The 17,334-nt window shown below is 32.0% G+C and overlaps 1 protein-coding gene across 1 annotated transcript in view; it reads right to left on the bottom strand.

Moving 5' to 3' along the window:
- TMTC3 (transmembrane O-mannosyltransferase targeting cadherins 3) overlaps nt 1–17,334 on the bottom strand; it is a 44,883-nt gene that overhangs the window by 21,242 nt on the left and 6,307 nt on the right. The window contains exons 3-7 of the mRNA XM_081309980.1: nt 14,474–14,692; nt 13,054–13,153; nt 6,127–6,242; nt 5,598–5,770; nt 513–765 (exon numbers count right to left, since the gene is read on the bottom strand). Of these exons, the coding sequence (XP_081166106.1) occupies nt 513–765; nt 5,598–5,770; nt 6,127–6,242; nt 13,054–13,153; nt 14,474–14,692 (861 nt within the window). The remainder of the gene's footprint in view (nt 1–512; nt 766–5,597; nt 5,771–6,126; nt 6,243–13,053; nt 13,154–14,473; nt 14,693–17,334) is intronic.

The raw sequence follows: 17,334 nt of genomic DNA, 5'->3' as shown, positions 1-17,334 counted from the left end.
AGGGAAAATAACTATAGTGAGGAACAACTGAGGGTAGAGAGGGAAAATTACAAATAAATAGTTCAGAAAAATGACAACAACAAAACCTTTCCAACTAAACAGGATTCTCTGAAGATAGCAAGAGCTATCTCAGGAAGTAATGAATATTTTGCTAATGAGAACTTAACATATATTTCTCTAGCTGCATATTTCATAGGACACTTTTCTCTATGAGAGGAAAACAAGTACACATATAAACCATTTCTTCACATGTATATAATCTAATTAGATAAAGCTAAGAGAAAATGAACTAAAAAAAAAAAAAAAAGACACATCTTGATTTTAGTTTCTACCTAATTAGGAAAATTATGTTCCTGCTTTATAATTTTAGGATAAACTAAAATAAGTTTATAAGTTAAACTTATTTGTTGGCCAAGGAAAGACACTGCTTTAAAAAGATGTCTTTGATGAATTAAAGATAGTCTCAATCAACTGGATGCAACAATGCAGAAAAAGTGGAAGAAGTTTCTTACCATTAAAACCGTCTTGGAGGAATCACCAGGATATCGAAGACTGAATATTCCCAAAGCCCCCAGAAAGCAAAAGAAAGCAAAAGTAGCAAGATTTCGAATATCTAGAAATGACTCTATAAGTGGTATTGTTCCCATGGTCCAATCACAGCACAGCTCTGAAGGATTTAATAGAAGCCAAGCATTCACAGGAAGGAGGTAGTTGAAAGTTAGCTGCCTTGTGGGAGTTGGGCTTACAGCAGCTGGGTTATCAAACCTGTATAAAGAATTAAAAAAAAAAAATAAGCTACTTATAAGAAAACACTTTTTAAACACAAATTTTATTCTACAACATATATAAGTAAAATATTGAATATTGCATAAAATCATTACTAAAATTCAAACTATCTGACTTATATGAAATGTCTAGTTGGGAGAAGTGATATTTATGAAGAATTACTTGAAGAATAAGCAGGTCATCTCTTTCTAGTTATTATTAGAATAATTCATACTACAATATGACATTTGGTAGAATTATTTTCACTAAATCTCATTAAATGTTTTCCTACATAAGACATTTATTTTAGAGAGAACTGCTAGTAGTTAGTAGAGCTAAATGCTAATTTTTATTAAAAAAATTAAGTTTTCTACACAAAATTTGGTTTTTTCCTTTCATGGACAGAGAAAACTATATTACCTCCTAACTTAACCATCCTTGCTTTGATTATTAGGAAGCTTAAAACTAAATTTCTAGTAGAGAGTTGTAATTGTGTAGGTTTATGTAACATTCTAGTTATGTTCTAACTTTTTTTTCCTAGTATATTAATAACCTACATATTAGTTTATTTCTCTGAAAGTTGACACTTTTTTTTTTTGGATTTTTTTTTTCCTGTGCTGCTAAGGATTGAATCCAGAGCCATGTGCATGTGAGGCAAGGCACTCTATTAACTAAGCTATTTCCCTAACCCCTTCATCATATGTTAATTATGTATTTTATTAGCACAGACTATTTCATGTAAATTAAATTACTTTAAAATGGTACATTAAAAAAGAATAACTTTAGATTTGTATGTTTTTATCTATCTTCCAAATCGTTTGGCAATGTTAAAATATAACAATAAAAACCCAATGTCATTTTTAAATAATTAAAAAAACAAACAACTTTTACCCCTTAGACTTGATTTTCTTAAAATGTTAAATAACTGAGAAAAAGCACATGTTGAATAAATTTTTTTTAAAATTTCCATGTTTGAAATCTTTATACACATGAAGAATAATAAATTATGTCAGTACTTGAACTTTCAAAAAATTTGGCATAAATGAATACAAAGCTTTTTTCCTATATTAATTCCTATATTTAGGATAGCTGATATAGAAAAAAAAGTTAACTTTAAAATAGATCAAATCATATTATAATCAACTTAAAAACAAATCATTAAAATCAGTTTCACAGCGTGGTGTAACAGAATCAAATTCATATACATGCACATGTACATATTTTTAAATGTTTATATTTAGAAAATATATATTTAATGCTACATGTTCCAGACACCAAGAGCCACAAAGACAATATAAACCACATTTCAGACTGTAGAAACAGACACAGAAAACAGTTCATTTAAATTCTCTAAATGGAGTAATAATCAGAATAAAAACATTGAAAATAAGGGCTAAAGGATATATAAAAATATATATCTACAATTCAATCCATTTCCAATACTGTTATACCTGAATGAGTTCAGTTTTATATGGCTAGACTCAGAGTTTAAAATTCTGCAAGTTGAAGTCATTCTTCTTTAAATAAAAAATAATACTGAGGTCAATTAATTATGTGAAAATACTATAAAGTTTTGGACTTAGAAAATTATCTGAAAAAAATTTATTCTATTCACTGCCCACAATGCAATGACATGCAAAGTACCCTGGCCTATGTGCTGGAACACCACTGGACTTAGCCTGAGTTCCATCATCATCTTGTACCAACTTAAAGCTCTATCTAGGTATTAAATTTTCACTAGGTAGGTGCAAGAAGATGATGGAACTCAGGCTGAGTCCAGTGGTATATCTGAAGTTGAGAAGATGAAGCTTCAAACACCAGAAGCCTGAGGAGCTTAGGGATCTATAGTTAGTTGGGTAGAATATCAGAGAGAAGAAAAATGATAAGAAAACTTAAGATTGACTGCAGAGCGGCCCCGCTATCTTTCAATATTGAGGAGTTCCTGCTTGAATATATATGAGAAGAACTGTCTAAGGTTAGTGGGCTGAATCATGTCTCCCCCAAATGCATGTCATTCTAAAACTTTAGAATATGGCTTTTTTTGGGTGTGGAGTTTGCCAAAGTAATTAGTTAAGATGAGGACATATTAGAGTAGGCCCTAAATCCAATGACCATGTCCTTATACAAAGAGGAGAGGATAGACAGACATGGGAAAGAAAGCCATGTAAAGACAGAATAGATTAGAGTGATACAGCTACAAAATCAAGGAATGCTGAAGCTTGCCAGCAATCAGCAGAAGGTGGGAGAGAGGCATGAAACATATTCTTCCTCAGTGCCTCCTCAAGAAACCAATTGTGCCAACATCTTCATTTTGGACGTATGGCCTCCTGAACTGTGAGGGAATACATTTCTATTGTTTTAGGCCATTTACTTTGTGATTGTTAAAATGCTCTTAGGAAAACTAATGGGAAAGGACATTTTGAAAAAGGAAAAAGAAACAGGATGAGAAATGAAAGTCCCATAAAATTATACAGAGGAAGGAATGCCCTCAGCACCCATGTGAAATCTTCGTAATTCAGTCATTGGTATAAGTTAGAAAGATGTTAACGTGCAAAATTAGCTGATTCTAAAGCCTGCTGTGGTCCCACAAAGAGTTTAAAAGTAAAGACTAGAAGATAAAACATTTTTTATAACTTACATGTATCCCAGAACAAAGCTCAAAAATATTTATATGGAAATACATGAAGATACAATACATGGCATCTATTCAAAATTTACCAGACACGCAAAGAAGCAAAAAAATAAAAGTCACAATGAGAAGAAAATTTATTCAATATAAATTGATCAAAATGGCATGGATCACAGAAAAAGTTTTGAAGGATAATAAAACAAAATAGATTATGTAGACATATGAAAGACATTAAAAAAAATTTGAATCAAGACTTCCTTCTAGAGATGAAAGCAGTTTTTAAGATGAAAAATAACTAGATGAAATTAACAACAGATACACACACACACATACACACACACACACGCAAAACACCTTCCAACCGCCCCCCCCACCAACATGACATAATAATAATAAATGTTACAGAAGGCTAAAGATACAGGATGAGAAAGGATTTCTTACTGAAAATGTAAGCCAAAAGATGTAGGGCAACATTTTTAGAATACTGAATGAGAAATAGCAAGTGTAGTATTCTCCACTCAGGCTGGGGTTGTAGCTTAGTGGTAGAGTGCTTGCCTAGCACGTGTGAGGCACCAGTTTCAATTCTCAGCACCACATAAAATTAATGAATAAAGTAAAGGTATTGTATCCATCTACAACTAAAAAAATAAAAAGATTTTTTAAAAAAGGTAAAATAAATACATCTTTAGATGTAAAAGCTAACAGAACTTATTGCTGCATACCAAGAAATGTGCAAGTTTTTCATGATAAGGAAAAATGGCACTAACAGAATGCAAAGCCCTGAGAAAAAAATAATTTCATGAGTTAATATAAAAGACTTTTATCACTGAAATGCTTAAAGATAAGTATCTAAAGCAAATGTAACAACAATACATTAAAATGTATGCTCAAGGGAAATATATACAAATAGCACAAAGAGAAAGTTCTAAGGAAGATGGGAAAGTAAAAACGAAACAAACAGATGAGGAAAAGAGAAAACAATTAAGGTAGAAGATTTACATCCAATGTATCGATAATTATATTAAATATAAATTGACCAAATATTTCATTTTAAACACCTCAGATTATCTAATCAAACAAAAAACAATGATTAAGACCCAATTATATATAACCTACAAGAAATTATTTTAAAATATAAAAGCAGCCAGGATTGGTGGCACAAGCCTGCAATTCCTGACTCAGGAGGCTAAGGCAGGCGAATTGCAAATTTGAGTCCAGCCTTAGCAACTCATTAAGTAACTTAGTGAGACCCTGTCTCAAAATAAATGGTAAAAATGGCTGAAGATGTAGATTGCAATAAAGTGTCCCTGGGTTCAATCATCCAAAACTCCCCCAAAAACAAAACGTGCGCGCGCGTGCGCGCGCACACACACACACACACACACACAAAATGTGTGTAGATATAAAACATATGTATATGGGGGGAGGGGGAGATAGATAAAAAGTAAAAAAGATGGAAAAATATGTACTATATAACACTAATAAAGGAGAGCTGGCATGAAATTTTTTTTTCCTCAGTAGGTAGCTCTACCACTAAGCCACATACATCCTGAGTACTTTTTTTTTATTTTGAAATAGTTTCTCACTAAATTGCCAAGGCGGGCCTGAAACTTGTCATCCTCCTGCCTGAGTCTCCCAGGTTGCTGCAATTACAGGTGTGTGCCTTTGTGCCTAGCTGAAGTGACAAACTAATATAACACAGAGTGAATGTTTACGTAAAGACTATTACTAGCAATGAAGCTCATTTAATAATGATAAAGATATTAACTCATCAAGATGATGTGGGCATCCTAAGCATTTATGCGCTTAAAAACAGAGCTTAAAAAACACATGAAACAAAATTGAAAAAACTGCAATAAGACAAATCTACAATTACAGTAGAGATCTCAATGTTCTTCTCTCAACAACTGATAAACAAAAATCACTAAAGATAGAGAAGACTCCACTTTAACCTTAACACTTAACTAATTTGTGGGTCATTATCCTTGATGTGGTGGTTTCTTGGATGTACAAGTATGCCAGAACTAATGAATTCGTATATTTTAAACATGATCTGCAGTTTTAAAAATATATAGACTATACCTCAATAAAGCTGCTGAAAAAATTCAGTGTAAATCAGACTTTCCCAAACATTTATGATCACTTAAGTCCAAAGTTAAAAAGGCAGAATGATTAAAAATAAAAAAGAACCAGAATTTCATACCTTGTAAACACTGGAAGTTGGGACTGAATAACCTGGACTCTAATCACAACAAGCAATAACGTACTGAACATCAAGACAATGAGTTTTATTAGTGTCTGCAGCATAGAAAATGGAATGCTACCCTTTCCACGGAGAAACTGTCCAGCAGTACTACATAATAATGGCAAAGTATACTGAAAAAGAAAAAAAGTTTAAATAATAACAATATATTATGTTTTAAATAATATAGTACTTTCTAAATGCAAGATTAGATAAAAAATTATGTATAAATATAGAGTCAACATGGAACAATTTGTGGAACTGATAATGAACAAAATTGAGCCCAATACTCTTATCCAATAATAAATTATACTATAACAGTATTACTATACTTTACCACTGATTTCTTTATAGAATTTTTTTTGCAAATTTTTTATATCATTATTGGTAAGCAAACTGATTTATGTAATTACATATATAAAAAATAAGGTTATAAAAATCTGATTCAATTAGGATGAAAGATTGCAACAAGAAAGTTTATCTTCCTTACCCCCTGGGCAATAAATACTTCATACACACAACAAATCCCCACAACTGTTATTCCTTGTTCTTTACACAATGTTGCAACAGCTACTAAAAACACTGTCAGTGCAATTGGAGTCCAAGCTGCAATTTAAGAACAGAACAATAAATAAATAAAAAAATAAATGAAATAATTTTATAATATCATACAAAGATACTTTAAACTTTACTTGTGATTTCATATCAACATTTTTGTTATTTCCTATTGGTTAATACTTCACATTTTAAAATGTATTTAAATCTTGCAATTTTGAATTTTTATCTTCAAAGCAAAACATCAAGATATGTAATTTTAACTAAAAATTTCTGTGTAGATGAAAATAAGCCAATCAAGTACTAATTTTTAAAAGAAAGGCAGAATGATAAATTTAGAAAAATGTATCAATCTAAAAAACAGACAAATTCCTGGGAATTACCATACAGTATCTATATACTTTTTTATATCTAATAAAAACTTAAAAAACTGTCAGGCCAGTCTCACAAAAATGAAACAGATTAATAAACATTTAAATCAATACTATTCTTTAAAAATACACAATAGAATATACCTATGTTTTGTTTAAATAGAAAACATACTTCATCTTTAAGTGAATGTGCTATTTAGTAATAATTTGATTAAAGAGCAATGAACTATGAAGGTTAATTCTGTATCAACTATTAACTGCTTTTTGAACAACTTTTCTAAACTTCAGTCTTCTTATAGGAAAACATGACATGCCACTATTTTCCAGTTTGAAAGGGGTAGTATGATTGTATAACTTCAGTTTTTACCCATAAAAAACATTAACTCCAGGTATGAACACGAACATAATTCATGAATCTAATATATTTTCTTTTGGTATAGGACTTAATTCAGAAATATACCCATTTGTGAAATTGTTTTAAGCTTGAAAGTACTCTACAGACTACAATTATTCAAAGGGAAAACAACAACAAAAAAAAACAAATGAAACCCCAAAAACTGAAGATACTGGCTGGGCATGCCTCTAATCCCAGTGGCTTGGGAGGCAGAGGCAGGAGGATCAAGAGTTCAAAGCAAGCCTCTCAGCAAAAGCAAGGTGCTAAGCAACTCAGGGAGACCCTGTCTCTAAATAAAATGCAAAATAGAGCTGGGGATGTGGCTTATTAGTCCAGTGCCCCTGAGTTCAATCCCTGGCACCCTCCTCCCCCAACCAAACCAAACCAAACCAAACCCTGAAGACACTAAGTATAATACTTATATTTATAATACAAGACAAACTCATATTCTCATTAGGCCAAAATCATCAATACCAATGTTACTGATTATATCAAGGTCTAAAGTATAGCCTTACATTCAACTTAAAATTCATAAAGGAAAGAAATCAATAGAAGATCTTTCATAAAAAAGATAAACGTAAAGCTGAAGACTGAAGAATATATATAAAAGAGAAAAACTGGTAAAGAGGATGTATGAATAAAGGAGTAGAAATAAGAATAAGCTTGGCCAATGAGTGATGCAGAGCAGATAAGACAGAAGGGCTACGTATGTATTAAAAATTTGTGGAAAATAATGGCATTGAAAGTAGGTATTTAAAAATATTAGTTTATACGTAGCTTCAGCAATCCTCTATTAAATTACCTATTTTAAATATCTATTACATTTCCAGGGCATGAGGCAAGAGAAATTACAATCAAAAGTAATGACATGTATAATACATAACATACATAATAACAATATAGTAAACTGTTACAGAGAAAAGAAGAAAGTTAGAGAAAAAAACAGTAAAGGGAAATAAAAAGGACTGGAAAAGATGAGTAATGCTACTGACAATGTTTGATGAAACATTAGAGCAAAAACCTCAAAAGTAAATGCAAAGGAAAAAAAGAAAAGTAAATGCAAAGGCACGGAGACTGATTTGTGTTTACAAAAAGGGGTTGGGCATGAATAATTAGAATTTGAAGTTATTTCAATTACTATAAATTGAAAACCTTCACACAGGTTTAATGTATACTAGATAGAATGCATAATATAAATATGATAATGAAGGTTTCTGTGGCCTCAGAAGTTAAATTATTTACTGCAGAGTACTAAGTACCAACTAAGGAGTTGAAAGTGTAGAGGTCCAAAGAAGGCTTTAGTATCCTTTCTATTAGAATCTGAAATAATTCATCTACTTGCTCATTTATTTAACAAATATGTACAGAAGATCTACTGCATATGAGGAACCATTATTCTAGAAAATAGTAAAAATTGGGGGAAAAAAATTACATACTCAGAAGGAGTAGTTTACCATTCTATAGTTAAAGAACAAAAAATAACAAGAAAAGTACAGGGCTGGGGTTGTGGCTCAGTGGTAGACCATCTGCCTAGCATGTTTGAGGCACTAGGTTGAATTATCAGCACCACATATAAATAAATAAATAAATAAATAAAAGGCCCATCAACAATTAATAAGAATATTAAATTTTTTAAAAATACATGTTTTCAGATTAGAAATGGGTATTATGAGGAATACTAATTTTGCTTATTTATTTTCTTAATTTAAAAATTTTTTTCTGGAAATGGGACTGAATTCAGGTATGCTCTACATCTGAGGTATATCACCAACTCTTTTAAAATTTTTAAAAATTTTGTGCCAGGGTCTCTCTAAATTGCCCAGGCTTCAGTCCTTCTGTCTTAGCCTCCCAAGTGGCTAGGATTACAGGTGTGTGTCATCCCACCTGGAAGAAAGGCAAAGGTATCGAAAGCAACACGATTTTGTTTTCATTTTGGTTAAATGGGTAATAAGCAGATCATGCTGGCCTCTTCTCCAAAAATCAACCTGCTGGGTTTCAGTTCTCGCGACTAAAAGCTCAGGGGTCACTCCAGGTAAACTGAGCTAACTGGGCTGTGCAAAATAACCACACAAGAGACACAAATACCTGTTTCTCTGGGGTCGCTGTGACGGCTCCTCTGACCTTAAGGGTCTGCAGAAAGAGAGAGCACGCGCTGACCCCTTTTATTGAGGAGAAGCCATTCAAACGAGGCAAGGGGTCAGGTTTCAGGGGGCTGAGTCTATCTTCATGATGTCCACTGTCAGTAGGTTGACTGACACCTAGGTAGGCCACACCCAAGGGCACAGTAAGAGAAGGAGACACACACAAGGCACTTCCATGGAAGATTCTATCCTAAACAGGACAAGGGATTATATTACAAAGGAACAGGGAGCATAGCTCCACCCATGGAGCTGTAGCAAGACACACCCATGCATGAGACAGTGACCCTCGAACCCAAGAAGGGTGGGGAATGCTCTGCCACATTTCTGTGACTGAGCACCTCAGCACCCAGCTGGGGAGTGTGACTCAATCACATCTAAGGTTGGTCTCCCACATCAACCCCAGAAAAAGATTCAGTAGAGGGAAAGGTGGTTTTCATATTTAAAAAATAAAACTCTTAGGCCTTTGGGGTTATCTTCAATATGTATGCTTGTATGGGTATTACTAGGGACTGCATTTAAAGTAGAATGTAAGAGAAATTTTTAAAAATTTGTCTCCAAGTCTCTCCTTACTCCTTGGAGTGGATCATTATCTGCTTCTTCATTACAGAAATCTGCAGCTACATTGGTTAATGGGAATTGCAGAGATAAAATCAAAGTACTTCAGAAATCTTGATGGTGGTAAGGAGTAGATTAAAACAACAACAACAGCAGCAAACAACAACAAAGCAGGAGGCTTTATACTACAAAGCTATAATCATCAAAGCAGTATGATATTGGCATTAAAAAAGAAACATAGGACAGTGCAGCAGCGAAATAGAGCCCAGAAGTCATGGGTCACTTCTACATCAGTTTACTGATTTTCAGCAAAGGTGCTAAGACTACACAGTGGAGAAAGAAAAGTCTTCAAAAAGCATGGTGAACAGCGCTAGGAAAACTGGTATACACAAGCAAAAGAATGAAACTAAACTCCTCTCTTTCATCAGTTACAAAAGCCCAAATTAAATCAAAATAGATTACATGTAAGACTTGAAATTATGAAACTACCAAAAGAAGACATGGGGAAATGCATTAAGATATTGGAATGGGTAAGGATTTTTTGGACAAGACCCAAAAGCACAGGCAACAAAAGCAAAATAGATAAACATTTGCAAATTACACATTGCAAACTTGACAAGGGATTAATATATTCAATATATAAGGAATTCCTAAAATTAATCAGAAATAAAAAGACTCCACTGAAAAACATTTAAGACAGATTTTAAATAAACATTTCTCAGAAGACATACAAATGGATAACAAGCATATGAAAAGATGTTCATCACTAATTGTCACACAAATGCAAATGAAAATAACAATGAAATATCACCTCACTCCAGTAAGAAGAATGGCCTTTATGAAAAACACAAAAGATAATGAATGCCAGCAAGAAGGTGGAGCAAAGGGAACCTTACACTCTATTGGTAAAAATGTAAATTAGTACAGTCATTATGGAAAATAGTATGGATGGCTCCTCAAAAATTAAAAAAACATTATCAAAAGAAAATAAGATGGGAATAAAAAGGAACTACCTTATGATCCTGCAATCTAGTACTAGGTATATATCCAAAGAAAATAAAATAAGTAAGTATAAGAAACACGTGTGCTCCCCTGTTTATTCACAAGAGCCAAGAAGTAGAAATAACCTAAGCGCCCATGAACTAAGGAATGGATAAAATATGGTACACATATGTAAAAAAATGGAGATTATTTGGCCATACATAGAATGAAATTCTGTATGACAACATTGATGGAAGTGGAGATCATCATGCTAAATGAAATAAATCAGGCAGAGAAAGACAAGTATTGCATGGTATCACTCATATCTGGAATATAAACAAGTTGGTCTCATGGAAATTGAGAGTAGAAATGGTGGTTACTAATGGCTGAGGAGACTCGGGGGAGGTGTAAGGGGGAAAGACGGATCAATAGCTACCAAGTTGCAGTTAGATAGACCCAAGAAGGTCTACTGTGTTAAACTGTGCACGCAGTAGGGTGCCTACAGATAACAATGTGTATCACATATCTAAACAAGCTAGACAAAAGGATTTTCAATGTTTTTGCCACAAAGACATGATAAACATTTCCCAAGATAGGTATGTTTAACCTGATTACCCAATATATATGTGTACTGAAATAGCACATGGTATTCCATTAATATTTTGAATTTTTTATTATATATCAGTTAAAAACAAATTTAAAGAGGGAAAAAAAGATAAAAATAAGTAAAACTGAGGATAGATGAGGGATACAACTTGTATACAAAAACGTGGGGAGGCAAAGTGACCAATTACCCTTAGGCAGTAACTTCCTGTAGTTCCTCTTAAATTCAGAGGGATGGTTGACTAGTCCTTTTCTGTGCTAATTCTTTTTAAGAGACTTTAGGGAATATTTGATAGAACTGTTAGTAATATGTACCAACAGTGGTATGGGGAACCTGGAACTCTCCATCCTGGGTTTTAATTCCTGTCAACTTTTCAAAAATCACAGGATAGAAACACAGCAGTCCTGGCATTTTCTATAGGTTGATAACTTTAGGAGAACATGGGGCTTGAACTCACAAGGCAAAATAACTAGAAAAAAATAATAGAATTATGAAGAATAAAAAAATCATTAAAAGAACTGAATAAAATTATTAGAAAGAATAACAGGATACATGGTTAGAAAGGTAGGCAAAAGCCTGATCATGGTATTATAGATCACAGAATTTTTTCTATCATTCATGCTTTGTTTTAGAGGCACTTAATAAAACTGTTTTATAATTCCTTATTAACTGCTGAACTACCTCTTATTGGATGATGGACTGCATAGGTAAAGTTATTATTAACCACATTTTACAAATGAGAAAACTAAAGCACAAAGGTAATTTGTCCAAGGTAGTAAATGGAGCTAGTAAATAAATGGTGAAACTGGAATTTGAAAACACTCTCAAGTCCATACTTTTACCACTATGCTATGCTGTCACTCAAGCTATTTCAAGAAGGTACATAGCAGTAAAAGGCGAATCTATTCATATCACATATCTAAAAGTTACTAAGTTGTCTGGCTAAATTGTTTTTTAACCTTACTTTCCAAACACACAAAATTAGGATGCTTATCATGAGTATATTGGGACAATAGTGAGAAAATCCCCTAGGAACTAAGGAAAAAAAAACTTTAATCAAATAAAGGTTAAGACAACTATATGAAGGGACTGGGGTTGTGGCTCAGTGGTAGAGCGCTTGCTTGGCATGTGTGAAGCACTGGGTTCAATTCTAAGCACCACATATAAATAAATAAATAAGATAAACGTCCACTGACAATAAAAAAATTAAAAAAAAAAAAAAAAACTACATGAAGTCCTTTTCGTGTCCTTTGTTTCTGTGCTCTTAAAAAAAAAATAAAAATTCATTTTTATTGCCTGAACTTTTTTTCTAACAATGCCAAGCATCATTAAAACTATTGAGCTAATACATACAAAGTACATTCCAAAGAAGAACACATGGTAGGGGCTCAATAAATAACTGAACTATAATCAACACACAATAAAAGTCAAACTCTAGCAGGCTTTTAATGTTGCCTAAACAGCATCACAACCTATTAAATAACTGAAGCATTGGTACCTTTTTGTTTTGTTCTTAACAAATAACAAAACAATTTGGCCTAATTTTAATTATATCCTAGTGCTATTTGGTTTTTAATATTAGATAATATAGAACCTAATGGCTCATGATAAAACACAAAATATACATAAATTTTTAAAAAAATATTTGCAATGTTATATACTTCATATTTCGATGTATACTAAGGTAGAACAATACAATACGTACAGATAAACCCAATGTGGCAATAATATTTTATAAGAAGCACTTGCAGTAAATAAAACTTATCTGATAAAGTTTTATAGTGACAGAAATAAAAATCAAATGTCAGGCACCTACCTATGGTATTATCTGGTCCTTTTGATTTGGTATATGACAAAAATGCTGCTAGAAAAAAGATAGATGACAGTAGTTCTGCTCTTCCTACGACACCAGTTACCTAGAAAGGGAAAGAGTTGGGTTTGTATTAATGAAATTATCTTGAAAATTTACTGTATATAATAGTAACAAACATTTAAGCTGGAAACTAAAGTCCCATAACACTTCAAAAGCATGTTTCTGTTTTGTAAACATTCTTTGAGTGCTCTCAGATGGTGAATTTATGTATCTTCCATATATGGAAATCAGTGACCCTTTTTAACAGTTCTTTTATGATTATTTTAACTTGCTTTGAAATAATTATAGATTCCCAGAAAGTTGTAAAACTAGTATAGAGATGCTGCATATTTTTACTGATAATATCTTACAAATTTAAGAACATTCAGAAATATTCTCTAAAAAAGCTAAGTACTTTTTATATATTTACTTAAAATATGAACATTTTAAAAGCAAAGGTATCATAAACTTAGTAAGCCATATGTTGATAAATCTGCAAAATAAAAGGACAATAAATTTTCAAAAGACCCTTTAAAAATATGTATATAAAACTCTCAAAGCTTTTCCTTTGGAGCATTCTGAACTCACTATAAAATTTTAAAACAAATCTATCCCTTTTGTAAACATATGGAAGAATTATTTGGCTAGATACCATGTGGTTTAAGAAGTTGTATGGGAGAGACATGATCTTCCTTTAAAACACAAATTAACTTTTGCTTCAAAGGAAAACTTGTAACAAAGCAACTGAACATAATATTCTTAACTCTTGCTGGGAGGCAAATGTGGAATTTTAAAGCAACCAAGAAAAATGAAATAATAGCTTGTGTGTTTCTTGGTAGGAAGGGACTGATGGATAATACTGGCAACAGCAGAGATGGCTCATGATTTTTAAACACACGGCAACAGCAAGATGAAGCTCCTGAGTATCATCATATTTGTTAGGATGCCTGTTCAGCTACTTTGATGTATTCTCAGCCCTTGAATTTGCCTTACTATTTTCTAACCTTTAATATACAAAATTGACAAGTTGACAAATTGTATTTAAAATCAATATTGATAGAAAACCATTAGCAAAGAAAAAGAACTATACCTCTAACATTACTTAAGTTAAGAGATTAGACATATCATATATTCTTGAGTGAATAAATGTTATAGCTCCAAAACTATTCGAAATGTAAAAAGTTGATGCAGTTTGCAGATTCTGTACTTGAGGGAGTTAAGACCTATACTAATTTAACAGTCTATAAATACTTGGATTAAAATCCTGATTAATTTTTTTTTCTTGAACGTGTGATAGTATAATCATGATATGGGATTTGTAGGATAAAATAATTTTTAAAAATCAATTTACAGTTAAATAAAATCAATTTACAGTTTTACTTACTGCTTCTGTGTGTATTGGGTGCACTGCAAAAAGCAGAGCAGCAATCATGCTACTCCGATTATCCAGAAAAAGTTTGCAGACTTTAAGGAATATCACACTGACCACAGCATGAAAAATCATATTTAAGAGATGATACGACATTGGTTTTAGTTCACTGAATAGATAATTTAAGCGAAATGTCAATACAGTTAAGGGTCGGTAAGACTTGTGGCTTCTTTCCTAAAAGGAAAAACAACCATTAATTATTAAAGTTCTTTGGTCCTTCAGGTTACAAAACCTAATCATTGCTTGTACTATTAAGGATATTAATATTTGGCTGAGAAATTGTAAAACAAATATAGAAGACAGCCTTATATTCTGTTTTTCTATGTCCTTACTCCAAAAAACAAGGTGAATGCCTCCCTTTCATATATTGATGATAATTAACCATAGAAGAATATCTGACTATGGATTGTTAAAAACATAAAGTTTTTTAAAAGGTAGAACAATGGTGGCATTGGTCATATGGGATTCTTTGTAAAGCCTGCATTTCTATTACCAATGCAAAAGGTTATACAACTGCTTGCCAGATCTTCAAAAGGAAATGTAAGATCAGAATGTTTACCAGTTAAGTTCGAATAATGATAATTCAAAAAGATACTTAAGTTATTTTATGAAAAAACTTCCATAATGGATAGATATGAGCATATTAAAGTAAAATTATCCAAATATTATGCAGGGAGTAACATTAACAGCAAAACTGTTTTTTTTGAAATAGAAGAATAAAACCTTTTGTGGTGAATTTTTGTTGGCAAGAAATCAAGTAATAAGTTTCTCTATAAATTAGAAGTTACAGTCAACCAAAACCACTTTTTATCAAAAGACAAAATCAAAGTAGATTTAAGAATAAAAATACACAGTTCAAAAAATATATATTACCTAGTTACTTGTTTTTAGTTTTATGTAAAGGACATTTACATTTAGCTTCTTTTATTTTTTTTAAATTAAAGGTGTTTTTTTTCCCATTTGTAGATGGACATAATACCTTTATTTTATTTACTTATTTTTATGTGATGCAGAGGATTGAACCCAGTACCTCACATGTGCTAGGCAAGCACTCTACCACTGAGCTTCAACCCTGGGCCCACTTAGCTTTTTTTCTACATCTGATATTCTGTTTTCTCTCTGTCACAAAGGTATAGACTCAACCTTACTCTTCCTTACTAAAGAATATCAGTAGATACAAAGAACAAACATTCTCTATTTTGAAATTAGGAGCATTTTTAACATCACTGTATTGACTACATATTCTATGATATTCCACCTATTTAGAATATTCTTTGTTGCTTAGTTATTCCAGTACATACTTCAAGCTTAACCTGAGGCATCTAAAATTGTAAGGTACTGTGCTGAATTAACAATTTATACTAGAAAGCAGAAAAAGACAACAGAAACCTTCTAAGTACCTATAGTGTTACTATGACAAATACGTAAAACTTATTTGCCACATGAAAGAAATCAGAAAGCAGAAAGATATACATAAATTAAATTGCAGGAGATATAATTGCTTGGTTAGTTCTATTAGATGTACATTATGTTACAGGTAATGATCAACTAAAAGATTTATTATTGATATAACTAATTATTTAAATAATTCATTAGAAACCTATTAAAGATTCCACTATCACAAATAATAATCTTCTTATTAGACATCAGGTTTTGTGAAAATGCAAAATAGCTAAGGCCACTATGAACAAATCAGGTCATTATTAAATTTAGGTATATTAAAGAAAAACTGAATTACTTTTGAGATTTAGTTGACAGCAGAAACAAGCATGAATATAATGAATGAATAAGCTCCCTGTTCCTCAACATAGAAATGGCAAAAAAGTTTTGCAGAGGTTACCATAACAAAAGTTACCTTAATATAAGGTACTTTATTGATCAAATGCCAGAAGAATATGTGGCTCATTAAGCTCAGTGGTTCTAAGCTGTAGCTATACCATAGAATATCCTGGATGAACTTACTTAAAAACTACTCAAATCCATACAAAAACAATCACCAAAAGATCACACATGTGTACAAGCAAAAGAAGATAAAAAAATACCAATGTATATGTACACATCCAAATCTGAAAAATATCTAAGTAACTTACTACATATAGCCTTGGTAATGATTTGTAAAATACTTTGGACATATTCCAGGATACAGTATTGTGATCTACTGAATTATCAAACAGATCCTACTACATAATCATACAGTGGACCCACTAAAGATATAATCCAATCATTGAGACTCCATAGTGATAATCCACAGTGATCCAAAGGTCCCTAAAATGGTAGTAGTAGTATTCATATAGCTCAAGAGATTGTCCTAAGCCCAAAATATGTCTTTAGATGTATACTGGCAAAAAATTCTTTTTAGGTTTGAACACACACATATGTACATAGACATTACAAGCTATCATTACTTAATATCAATCATTTTAGATATTTCAATGTGCTAATTCCAGGCTTATTGTGAAACCTCATATAACAACTCAATAATATGTAGAAAAAATTTTCTGTAGTGTCCCATTTACCTACAGGATGGGAGAGACTATATCCATCAAAATAAAGGAATAAATAAAATAAACTATATTCTTTTTTTAAAATATTTTTTTAGTTGTAGAAATATCTATTTTATTTATTTACTTTTATGTGGTGCTGAGGATCGAACCCAGTACTTCATACGTACAAGGCAAGCACTCTACCACTGAGCCATATCCCCAGCCCTCAAACTATATTCTTGATTGTAAATAAACTGTTATTCTAGTTTGTTCATCATTCTGTTTGAGTATGTTAATGAGTTCTTATAGTCTGCCTACTTCTGGGCACTCTGA

The sequence above is a fragment of the Spermophilus citellus genome, assembly GCF_964194105.1.
Source record: "Spermophilus citellus genome assembly, chromosome: 10".
NCBI classification, from domain to species: domain Eukaryota; kingdom Metazoa; phylum Chordata; class Mammalia; order Rodentia; family Sciuridae; genus Spermophilus; species Spermophilus citellus.
Note: the sequence above shows the minus strand (reverse complement) of the source record. Positions and strands in the feature narration are given on the sequence as shown.